Consider the following 13,171-nt stretch of genomic DNA (forward strand, 5'->3'; position numbering starts at 1 on the left):
GAACATAGAACGCAATTTAGCCCTAGAAAGTGTGTAAAACACCAAGTAAAATGACTGATTACTTCACTCCTAAGTAAAGTTGTTGTTTTCTAATGCCAGGCGTTTGACAATGAAGTCATTTGACCTCTTGCACTCCAATATTTTTCAAAGATATTATCATGACCAGCCACTGAAGCACAGATTTTGAGGTGTTCCGAATCCATTTCTTGGTTTGAGTTGCACAATGGGCAGTTAGGGGACTGATATATTCCAATTCTATGCAGGTGTTTGGCCAAACAATCATGGCCTGTTGCCAATCTAAATGCAGCTACAGACGATTTTTGTGGTAAATCGGGAATTAACTGTGGATTTTGATGCAGAGAGTTCCATTTTTTCCCTTGGGATTGAGTTATCAAATTTTGTTTGTTGAAGTCTAAGTATGTAGATTTAATAAATCTCTTCACAGAGTAATACGTAGATTAAGTAAAGTAGTTCGGTGAGTACTGAACAAACTGTTTTAATACAGAATACTGTATTTATAATTGTAGGCCTACGTGTATTTTATTATGTTCATTGTAGGCTTAAAAATCAATACATAAATCTGAAATAAGTCTAATTAAGTTTGTTATTTCTCATTTTCCACCTCACTAGATTGATAATGTGAATCTCGGTTACTATGACACTCGTTTATAACAACATAATTTTAAGGTCCCTTGGATGTCGTTATAACCAAGTTCTACTGTATATTCTAAGGACAAGACACAACATATTCACATTACATTTTTACATGAAATAAGAATTCTGTTAAAATGCATATTATTGAAGTAGTACTTAGATTCTGACTAAAATAGCTGCTTCTACAAATGTGAAGTTTCAGCTAGGATACTGCTGTACAGCAATTAATTAGGCTACACTGCACTAACTTTGTTATATCTGCATATTAATTTTCCTTAAATATATTAATGTTTTCACTACAGTATGCCTGCGTTTATTTTTAAAATTACATCTTTTTTTTGTACTAATCGTAGGACTGATTACTAAACATGTTTATAAACTGAGTGCTTTTTTATTTCTCTTGCCCAATGTATTAATACATCTGCCTGCCATAACAGATGACCATATAGGTCCGGAAAACAATTTCAGAAAAATAAGAGACAAATAAGAAATATATCAATACAGTAGGTATAAATACTTCAATTTTAGTAACAAACAAGATTTTCAAACATCATAACAAAATTTCCTTTGCTTGTCTTGGTACCTTAAAAAAATTATACAATTTCAACATTTATTACAATATTGGCCCTGACAAATATTTGTAGGGAGAGGGCCCACAATTTCTATGGACGACCCTGTTTGGAGATATGATATTAACGTAACACCAACGAAACGAAATACCATAGTTTTACTACATTAAGATTTGATAGGTAAAATTATAATGAGATGGAAAATGTTAAAAATCATTAACAGATTACAAAGAAATCAAAATCATGTGGGAACAGGAAGAATGAATAAAAGTTAACAACAGGGGAGAAAGGATGGGACCAGCATGGTGGAGATTCTGAAGGATGGTCTGGGTGTTGTAATAAAACCAAACTTACGTTTTTCTACTGCACTAACAATGTAATTCTGGAAATGATGTTGAAGTTATGAACTTCAATTTATGTTACAATTAACAATAACAGTATAAAAATTATGCACACATATGTAGACTTCAAACATATTGAAGAAATCTTATTGACTACACACATTCACGTTGAGGCAGTCAAGGGCGCCTCATGTTTCCAGGCACACTTCTGACGAAGAGTTTTTGACAACAGATTAACATGACAAAGGCAAGAATCAACACACTGACTCACTAAAGGCAGTGATGAAACATAATGGTAACATAACAACAATGGAAACTGAAAATGCCCTTTCTGAGGCATACAGTACAAGACAAACATGGTTACTTCACTATATGACGGAGAGAGATCATCTTGTAAAGCTAACTGCATGATCAAGATGACTGATTACAGTAACTTCTCATAATTTTGTGAATAGGGACAGAAAACAAATCCACTGTCAAGAGGAAGAGAGAACATCTGGTGTAAATTCAGGAAGTAATTACTTATAAAAATAGATTACATTAACTATTACAACTTATGTGCTACTCCACTTCAAACGAGACACTTATGTACACAAATGCAAGTAATCATAATATGCTTACATTAAGAAGTTAATTACAACAAACGGAATGTTTTATTGTTTCAGGGCGTCTACGTCATAAGTTTGGTGTCTGAGGTGTACTTACAGACTGGGAATGATGACTCTCTATATTTAAAAATGGAGCTATTTTTGTCTTACTATTATCTTTCGTTGAACACTTTGGATCTGTTTCAGTGGTATTACTGAATAATATGGCATTCTGTTATACATACATAAAAGTCTACAAAAGTTTTATCACTTTATGTTTTTAAAAAAATATTCATATATAAATCAATTTTTCATACTCTCAATAAGGCCATAAATTCATCTTGCCTTAACATAAATTATAGCTATAACTAATAATACAAGAAACCACTGAATATACGATGGGGGACATGACACTTCTTTCGTAACTGCAGACACTGTTCATTGCATGTTCTTCCTCTAGGCCATCCTCAATCTTCGCTGACTTTCATGGCGATTGTTTGTGATGTTGTAAATGTTACGAGGACCTGGGCAAAAGAATACGAACAATGACTCATCCAGTATGGCACTGTGACACAGTACTGCACTTCTCAACACGATAAAGACAAATAACCTGAACCAGAGTGGCAGCCAAAAATCATGAGAAAATGCACTTCGAAATTTAATGTCCAAATTGTCCCCGCTTCTCAACTTCTGGAGGCCCCCAACACCGCAGATTCCATCAACTTCCCACCCTTATATTTCAGGTTTCAAGATATATCAGGGAAACAGCTGAATAGTAATTTCGCCTTCAACCCCTCAGAAAAATTAAATTAAATTATGGTTTATTTAACGACACTCGCAACTGCAGAGGTTATATCAGCGTCGCCGGTGTGCCGGAATTTTGTCCCGCAGGAGTTCTTTTACATGCCAGTAAATCTGCTGACATGAGCCTGTCGCATTTAAATACACTTAAATGCCATCGACCTGGGCCAGGATCTAACCCACAACCGCGAGCATAGAAGGCCAACACTATACCAACTATGCTACCGAGGCCGACGAACCCCTCAGAATCCCAACCCACAAGTTTCAGATCGAATGACAAGTAAAATGAATATACATCTTGATTACACAACTTTTAACACTGTATCACTTCGGTAAACGTAGCCGATAGCAGGCTGAAACATGTTAACGAGGTAATGTAAAATTTAACACGTGGAAGACACATAATAAGTTTTCCGAAATAAAATTAATAATTAGAAGAAAGAAGACAAATTCTTTGTTCAGTGAATTTTATTTTATGATTCCTCAGCAGTGTAATCTAACTTCGCTTTTAAAAACATGCTCAGGCTTTTACCTATACCAGAGTGCTCACCCCTTGAGAATGGATAATTATAATTACAAACAATAAATGTAGAATGAGACAACACAACAATCACGTGAAGGTGAAGATGACATTATAGCATGTGATGTGCTCTTTATCACAGTGCAGAGGAACAGTTAATTATAAAATCACCTCTTCAGCATTCAACAAACTGACGTAAAGTTAGTCATCTTCAGCATACATTAGCTACTCTTGCTGGATAGGAAATGTTTGAAAAATAGTAATTGCATATATTTAATGTAAATCTGGTCCTCCAGCTTGGGGGTTGGGCGAAGGGCTAACAACCCATCACCGTAAAAAATAGCTTGTTACGAATCCTTCAAATAAATCTCGGAATGGGAGGGCATGTAGCACGTATGGGCGAATCCAGAAATGCTTATAGAGTGTTAGTTGGGAGGCCGGCGGGAAAAAGACCTTTGGAGAGGCTGAGACGTAGATGGGAAGATAATATTAAAATGGATTTGAGGGAGGTGGGATATGATGGTAGAGACTGGATTAATCTTGCTCAGGATAGGGACCAATGGTGGGCTTATGTGAGGGCGGCAATGAACCTCCAGATTCCTTAAAAGCCAGTAAGTAAGTAAGTAAGTAAGTAAGTAAGTAAATCTGAAGTGAGGAAATGTAATTTATTTGTACGTACGCCAGTGATACTCACATTTACTTCAAAAGCAGATCCATATACGCGCCTGAGACTAAGTAATCCCTTTCCACGCCCAGTTCCTTCATCAGTGACTCAGCTATGGCCTTTCCTTGGTCTATAGTCTGTCCTTCAGTCAGCACCACCTAAAAACATACATTTCTATTAAATATGTGGCAAGCTACAAAACGAAACTGTTCGTAATTTAGAGTGTGCATGTGTGAACACAGGATATGGAATTCAAAAACAAGAATAATCCTGTTGCTGGACATCCTACTGGTTCATGTAGGGGAGGACACACAGCACTACAGAAGATAAAGGATACAAGGGGAAGGCGGTCACAGGTGGGACAAGGGCCAATTCCTGCTATCGAGGCACAGCATTCAGGTCCAAGGGCAAGGATATCATAGAGAATGTAGGCGATGAGAGAGGAGAGGACTGAATGCATTCCACTTGGTGATATCACAGCCTGAAGAAAATAAAACAGGGTGTTCGTTAATTTGCCAGTTAACGAAAGCTTTGTTGGCTCAAGTAAAGTAGTGTTAAGTCTAACTTAGTGCTTAGTGACTGCATTCATTTGGAACAAAGTTATATTCTTAAAAAACACTTTTGCATATAACAAATGTTTATAAATGTGGCTCAGCATTTTTGCCCCATTTTTAGTCAAATATGAAAAGGTATTGTTTTCATCCAATTATAGATCCATTACACTCACTAAAGCACACAAGATTATTTCCTTAGTGTACTGTATTCCTTCTGAAATATTCATGACTGTCCCAATATCAGTCTAATAAAATTGTTGTAAGATGATTCTAGCTTCCACTCTCAGTATTACCAGTAAATTATTTGCATCAATACATTGTCAAGTTACAAATTTTACATTACAACCACACAACACAATGGAGGTTGAAAAAAAAAAAAACTCCGCAGTATTGTATTTCAAACAATGACCAAATAAAATAGTTACAAGAAAAAGACTTCAAGCTATCATTGGAACTAGTAGCTTCTAAATTGCAACAGTGGAATGAAACGATATGCTGACAAACTATTTTGCAAAGGAAGATTCTGTCTATGTGAATGGGTTGATGGCTGAATTATAATCCACAAGAATGAAGGCTATTAACTGAGTCATCGAAAGTTAGTTTTACTGCACAATGGGAATACAAAAACTTCCATTCCAGTGGCTCATTCAGCGACTATGAAAGAAATCTATGTGAATATGTCACTGTTATGGAATGCAATAAATTATAAGAAACACTTCTGGATAATTTGCTTATTTCAAATCTTTCTGGATGATAATATATAGGCTGTTGCTGTGTAATACTGACAAAATATTGGGTTGGTGCCAAAGTTCATAGCGTTTTTCGTTGCTATGGCAACTGTGTCACTATTAAATGGATGAAAGTACAGGAAAACACTACGAACTTATGCACAATCCAATATATTATCTAAAAAAATCAGCAAGTATGCCCTATTCTTTTCGAATAACCCCTTGCACTTCTTTTTTTCCAAAATATACAAGCAAAAAATACAGGTGCATGGTTTATTCGAAATGAAGTTGGTAACATTGCCCGATTTTCCTCCCATGCAACTCCTAAGGTGGTAGCACATGCCATTATCTTCCTGTGTAGGTATTTCAATTGTTAACATTGTTAAATGGCGTGTCAGAATCAAGTTCAAGTGTGATAAGTGTATATAGTTTCTGTGTCATATTTTCAATATCACTGAAGGTATGAGGTTGCCATCCTTTACTTGCAGTGGAAAACTTGCATCAGAGACTGGAGGAAAAAAAGGAAATATTATTAAACAATGGAAACAGGAGACCCTTCGTGGCCAGACAGCTAAATTTCCCAGTGTGGATGCTAAGCCAGCCTTTTTTTTTTTTTCCTTCAAAAGTGGGTGCGCAGCTTATTCAAAGGTGCGGAGTATTCGAGAAAATACGGTAATAAATAACAGTATGGGTCCATCAGATTCGTTGTAACTAATAGTATTCTGCAATCCTGCACACCTAGCTTAATTTGTTCCTCACAATTGCTTTCTGTGCGAATGGGACAGTTGCACTCGAGATAAGCATTATAAAATAATAATTAATATGGCCAACATGACAATCACTAGAGCCGAGGAAGAAAAATATTGTACATCAACCCTTGTACTTCAAAGTAAAGTAATTTTACCCCTTTACACATTAAATTAGGGTTAATAAGGAATTTTGTTAAAGGGATGAATCATGAAACAAGCACTTAAACATATACAGCAAAAATTTCGTGCTATAGTGACTCAAAAATAAAAGAGGGAGTTTTCAATGAAACACAAATTAAAGAAATAATGAAAGACAGTCACTTCGAATCTTTGTTGGAAGGAAGAGAGCCGCCTGGATTGCGTTCAAGAAGATTATATTAAATTTTCAGGGTAACCGTAGAAGTGAGAACTATGAAGAATTAACTTAGTGCAAAATTTACTGTTGGCATATGAAACTATGGGTTGTAACATGTCCCTGAAAATTCACTTCCTTCACTCCTATCTTGACTTTTTCCCCGAGAATTGTGGCGATTTCAGTGATGAGCATGGTAAGCATTTTCAACAAGAAATTTCAACTATGGAAAAAAGATACCAAGGACAGTGGAGTACCAGTATGCTAGCAGACTATTGTTGGACTTTAGCTCGTGATGTATCTGATGCCCAGTATAAAAGAAATGCAGAAAAAGTTGTAATTTTCTGTAATTGTCATCATATAAACCAATATTTTGAATAGATATAAATTCGAAAATTTCTCAAAAACCGTAACCAACAACTGTTTTTATTGTCATATTCGTATTCAGGAGGTTCAAATTATACAGAAAACACGCATCACATGCCCAGAGCAAAAAAAAAATTAAAATTTGTTATGCAGTGAATTATTATTATTTGCTCTAGAGCAGGAGATCTTGTTACTACAGGCAGAAGTCTGTCAGGATGCAGACAGCATAGTCACTTTTGAAGTATGATCTGCTACTCGAATTTCAACACTTGCTCACCCTCTCAAACCACAGATAGCCCTGAATGGGTACATTTATTTATAAGGAAAACAATAATGGGTCCTTATACAGGGTTGGGCAGATAAAATCGGCCCCATCTCATGTCATATGATTTGGAAAATAAATTATGTAGGGTACTGATTTCTTTTCTTTCTTTTTTCTTGAAAATGTAATTATGTTGGCTATACTGTATCTTCCGCGTGTTTTGTGTCATTGTTGTTGCGCCATTGTTGCTTATAACCTCTTCTGGTTGCTGTTTAAAAGTCAGACGTTCTAAACACATGTAAAGAGTTGTTCTTTAAATAAGCATGACTTATTCAATACCAGAGCGAATATTCATTCTGGAGGCGTGCGTACAGACCAGCTCTATTAAGGAAACACAATTATTCAGAGACAAATATCCGCTTCGCTCAGTACCAGCGAAAAGTAGCATTCAAGATTTGGTGCGAAAATGGCGTACGACTGGATCCATCAAAAATGTAACAAGGAACAGAACTCCTTCTGTCCGGACTCCTCAGAAGTGCACAGAAGTGTCTAGATGCAGATGGAGGGCACTTCCAACATTTATTATGAAGGTAAATGCATTTTATTTTCATTCCATTTGAAGTTTGTTTCAAATCATTAGTACCTATCAATGTCATAACACGGGCCGGTTTTATCTGCCCAACCCTGTAGCTCTACTTTGTGTAATAAGTTCTAGTAGTATGCTGCCGCTACTTGAGTAGGGGAGCTTGTTGGCACCAGTACTAACCTCGAGTTCCATGAAGCAGCCCAAGCTCTGCACGTGATCGATATGCACCCTCGTCTGCCCCACCATGAACAGCTGTCGATCTTTCTTCACATGGCCCATAATACCAAGTGCTTGCCCGAGGACCAATGCCAATTCTGTACCATGACGAACAGAGCACTTCTGGTATTCACTTAGCTTGGGTCCATCGCCATCCGGACGGTTGTAAAATATGAGCTCTGCAGTTCGGTCCTGGAAAACATCAAAGAAACTCAAGACAATAAATAGCCTAATGAAATCTGTGGAGCACAACTTTTTTCAGTAACCTAGAACAGACAGCAACGCAAATCTTACTACATGTGGACTAACACACTCGAGCTGTATCAGTGATTTTCTTCACCACTCCACGCTTAAGTAAACAAATCTGACTCTAGAGTATTATTTTTACACTGTATTGTCCTAATAAATAATAATTTGATATTCCCTAGCCTCTAAGTAAGTCCTAATTTCATTCTAAAATCATTGTCACCAGAACAGCCACTGTAGGTATAATAAATAAAAGCACGATACAAGTTAAGATAGTCACAAGTTAAATAAAATGCAAAGAGAAAAGTATGTATAGGCTACACATTTAAATAAACCAACTTTCGTTAAACGACTCTCACTTTGTTCTCAACACCATTCCAAGAAACACGCATAATTATTTTTAGTAATATCCTAGGAGATGGGCAAAATCCAAGAATTTAACTTATTTTTTTATCAATGCGGCATGTATACCCTATTTTTCTACTTCTTCCTGTGTGATTTCCATTCAGCTATGCTTTAGACTACCCCTCACTCTCCGGAAGTTAGGTTCCGTTTTGTTAGTTTAGGTTATGTTCGTCATGAAACCTTTCAACCACACTTTCTCGACTTTTTTTTAGTGGTGTATAATATATTTGCCGCAATTAAAAACAAAACTGCTTCTATTTATTTTCATTGACCATTCACAACATACACAAACTTCTTATTCATTATGTCGTTCACCACTTGTCCTTCAATTATTTCCATAATTAAGAGACAAGTACAGGATCGTTAAAGTAAATAATTACCGAGACACGAAACTCAAATCTTTCATACTTTGACAACGGGTGTGAAAATTAAGGTAATTAGCAAGGGATCACCGGTCTTTCCGATTAATACACACACACACCTAAACTGGGCTCTAAACCTTAGGGGAAATGCCGCTGCCCCTGTTCGGAAGCGCGCCCGCAAGGGATACATACAAGTGACATTTCTAAAAACATGAGTTAAGTGCATCCAGGATAAGCTAAAGCATTTAAAATCTTTGTGGCAAAGGGATATAGGCTATCTTTTAACCACATCACGCATTAAAATTTAAATTAAACATTTTACGAAATTTACGAAAGCTTAAATAGGCCTATTTTCAATCACATTTTCTCAAAAGTAACTTGTGCACTTGCACCCCTTTGCTTCTGACCCCTTTAAGGTAGTCTCCAGAATGGGGTTATGTTAGATTTATAAATTGAATCCCATATTTTGTAATTTACCTTACATTACGTGCCTTTTCGAAACGTAGAATAGCAATAGCGATTCAATCACATTACCGTAGCACCACATGAAACCAAGACATCCTAAGTTATTCATTGAAACGTCCTACCACTTGAAACCAAGAACGTAAAAAATTATTCGTAGAAATAGCAGCCATAATTAATACTAGGTATGGCTAAGATTACCTACTAACCTCATATTCCCGAAGTTTTAGTCTTCCTTGTGGAACCTTAAAGAAAACGTCTTCTTGTTTAATCCACGTCCCTTCAGAATTGCTTAATTGCTTTGCTTTACTCACAATTTCATCTACATTTCTAACTTTAGCCTTAATCTCAACATTTCGAGGCATTTCTCTTGCAACAAAAACCTATCGTTTAAAATAAACACTTAACAACAGAACACTGAGAATTTGTAGTAAATACTTCCGAGTTCCGTCTTTCTCGGGTACTTAGTAAAGCCGTCACGTTTCCGCTGCATATCTATTTTTTACGCGCCAAAAGTAAATAGGACTATACCAGGATCAGGGCTACCAACACGTAATTTAAATTCCATACACTGCATATTGTCAGGTCAACCTTGTGTGGCCTATAACCACAGTCTAATACATACAGTCGCGCAACTTCAACACTTTTTTTGCCAACATTCGCGACACTAGCGCCCAAGCGGCAGGCAAGGCACTGGTCATAGGGTTGATACAGCCAGTACGTGCTTTAAAGGGATGCGAGATGTTATAATAACGTTTTAATCAAGCGTCGGAATAAGGGCAATGTGTGCAATGACGAAAATTGCAGTAACAACAAGTTTAAATATCCGAATTTGCGTTCTTCAGATTCCCTAAAGACCAAGAGAAAATCATAACTCAGCCATAACCAATAATCCACGTTGTAGGTAGCCTACGTATTGTGTTCTATAAAACATTTATTACTTATCAGTTACCTATTTGTATGTCAGGAAGGACAGTTTAAATAAAAACAAAGTAAATACCTGTTACAGTATATTATTTTTTTGCAGAGATCATATGTGTAAATGTGTAACCATTCCGACTTTGGATAATATATCTACAGTTTTTAATGCAAGTAATTCCATAATTTTTGTATTCGTGTTTTTTTCATTATATTTTTCAAAAGTTGAATGTTATATAGCATTCAAGTAGGTATCATGGTGTTAATTTTGAAAGAATTCATGGAGTATAGTAATCCTTTTGCAAAATATTCACTTCTTGAATAAATCCAGACTGTGTCGATAAATTTCTGATGTGTTGGTGTAGATTCATGTGGCAGACGTATTAAGTTCTCAAGAAATAAAAGAGCCTTTTTAAATTTAATATAAAAAGCAATCTTTTCTGTAATAATTTTCATGACTGTTATTGGTGTTGATTTTACATTCCCAGTGATTATTTGAGCCGTTAAGTGCAGAAGTGGTGTAAGTCAAAATCTGGTAATGAGGTTTAAAGTAAAAATTCTGTAAAATACAGCGCAAAGTAGCAATTAATATAGATTCACTGACTATTAATAGTTTAAATACATTCAATATTAACTGCCACTTTGCGCTGTATTTTACAGAATGTTTACTTTAACCCCTCATGACCCATTTTTGACTTACACCACTTCTGCTCTGAAAATAAAATTAGGCCTGCATTCTCTGAGTTAATTGAAGTTAAAATTTTTTTCAACAAAATTGTGTGTTCATTTATCTTTTCTCACCTACGTCATATTAACAATAAGTGCATGTAAATTACGTATTATGTAGGTAGGATAAGTTAAAATTAGGCATTATGTGTGAAAACTGGAAATGTAATGTAAAATGCGGTGAACTTGCCATAAAAATTTAAACCATAACATCAGCACTATTTGCGACTCAAAATAATAAAGGAAATACCGGTTCTTAAGAAATGGAAAAATAATGAACTTCATATTAATGTTTAAATCCTCCCCTTTTCTTTATTTTCAAGTTTACCTCAGCGGCCGAGTTTACCTCAATTTGCGGTATGCAAAATCGTTAATTTCCTCAGGAAATAGGGAGAGGATTTCACCACGCGATGTACCCTACGAGATATGCCCTACAATTTTGAAGCTACTAATTTTTACTCTTCTCACAGGAAATATAAAGTTCCAATGATTCATAAATATATTTAGGAATGAATTGAATTAACTGACCACGCACGAACAATTATATTATTTCAAACCATGATACGTGATCAGGGCCATGATTTAGTTGTAAGGAGCAGAAAGAATTACGTTTATTCCCAGCTTCTGAAACTTATAGATTAACTGCGTGTGAAATTCTTCCAGGATTCTAAAGTAGAATTAATAAGAACCATATACGCTTATTGTATAGCATAAAAATATAAAATAAATTACGCAAAACCCGTTTTCTGATGTGTTATATGTCGTGTGTACACTTTTAACTTGCCTGCCGCTAGAGGGCTACTGTCGCGCCAGCTGTCAAATGTTGGCATATTTTATACGTATGAGTTGCGTGACTGTATCTATTAGACTGTGCTATAACCTAGGGTGTGGCTCAAGACAGGAAGAACTTATCTGTGAGATCAAACTGCGCATGCACGGACTTGGTTAATAAAAGTCTAAACTAACCAAACCTAACCTTCGTACATGCAAGGTATATAACCGGAGTACAAAGGGAACTTCTTGGATTTTTCTGGAAAGTGCACGTAAAAATAAATCCAAATAAGGAGCTCACTGGCAGTGCATGAGAAGTCCGCGCATGCGCAGTTTGATCTTACAACCAAGTTCTTCCAGTCGCGAACCTCTCCTTTTATTCCACATACTGTACATCGTATATTATGGTTTGGGCAGGTTCGTCAACTGCATGCAATGCTCCTATAGGACACGGATCTATAATCAATAATTTTTTTATATCAATCGCAACTTCGTGACAACAGATGGGTGGACCTCTTGTAATTATCACAGTACTCTCAGTGGTTAACAATTACTCACTTATTTATGGCTTTTAAAGAACTCAGAGGTTCATTGCCGCCCTCACATATGCCCATCATAGGTCCCTAACCTGAGCGAGATTAATCTACAATCTTATCCTACTATCCTCAAATTCATTTTAATATTATCCTCCCATCTATGTCTCAGCCTCCCCAAAAGTCTTTTTCCCTCTGACCTCCCAACTAATATTCTATACAATACGCATTTCTGGAATAGTCCATATGTGCAACATACCCAGCCCATCTCAGACGTCTGGATTTAATAATAATAATAATAATAATAATAATAATAATAATAATAATAATAATAATAAATGTCTTATGAAACAATATGTACAACTTTCAGCCATTTTTTGTTGGTGGAATGATATTGGTGAGGGGGAAACAGTACTGGTAGAACCTCGAGAAAACCCATTGAGTCCGTTCTGTCCACCACAAATTCCTTCACGACCCAGACAGGGACTGAACCAGAGTCACTAAGTTGGAAGGAAAAGGGGCTAACCACTCGACAACAGAGAAATTCAATTCTACTGAATGCTGCCAGTGAAGGATGGAGATAGACTTCCAGCTCCTTCGTTTGGATGTTGATACACAGCAGCACTAAGGCAAATGTTCGCTTACCTTTCCCTTAGTCCTTATTAGTATAGATTTTGAAATTACGTCAGTTAATAGAACATCGCAATAATGAAATACGTACTGTATTGTACATAAAGAATGGGTGATGCAACATTACCAAAAAAAATGGTGGAGAACCAGACAAAAACTGACCAATCTT

General features: G+C 36.2%; 1 protein-coding gene and 1 long non-coding RNA gene across 2 annotated transcripts in view; one reads left to right on the plus strand and one right to left on the minus strand.

Annotated features, from left to right (window-relative positions):
- LOC138696994 (uncharacterized) overlaps positions 1 to 13,171 on the plus strand; it is a 164,614-nt gene that overhangs the window by 16,813 nt on the left and 134,630 nt on the right. The gene's annotated exons all lie outside the window — the stretch shown is intronic.
- Positions 1,574 to 10,002, minus strand: LOC138696986 (uncharacterized). Its single transcript, XM_069822556.1, has 4 exons — positions 9,634 to 10,002; positions 7,914 to 8,141; positions 4,167 to 4,294; positions 1,574 to 2,675 (listed from the first exon to the last, which is right to left on the minus strand). The coding sequence occupies exons 1-3, from the start codon at positions 9,787 to 9,789 to the stop codon at positions 4,169 to 4,171; spliced, it is 510 nt and encodes a 169-aa protein (XP_069678657.1). The 5' UTR covers positions 9,790 to 10,002; the 3' UTR covers positions 1,574 to 2,675; positions 4,167 to 4,168.

This window comes from Periplaneta americana, chromosome 3 (assembly GCF_040183065.1).
Source record: "Periplaneta americana isolate PAMFEO1 chromosome 3, P.americana_PAMFEO1_priV1, whole genome shotgun sequence".
Classification (NCBI taxonomy): domain Eukaryota; kingdom Metazoa; phylum Arthropoda; class Insecta; order Blattodea; family Blattidae; genus Periplaneta; species Periplaneta americana.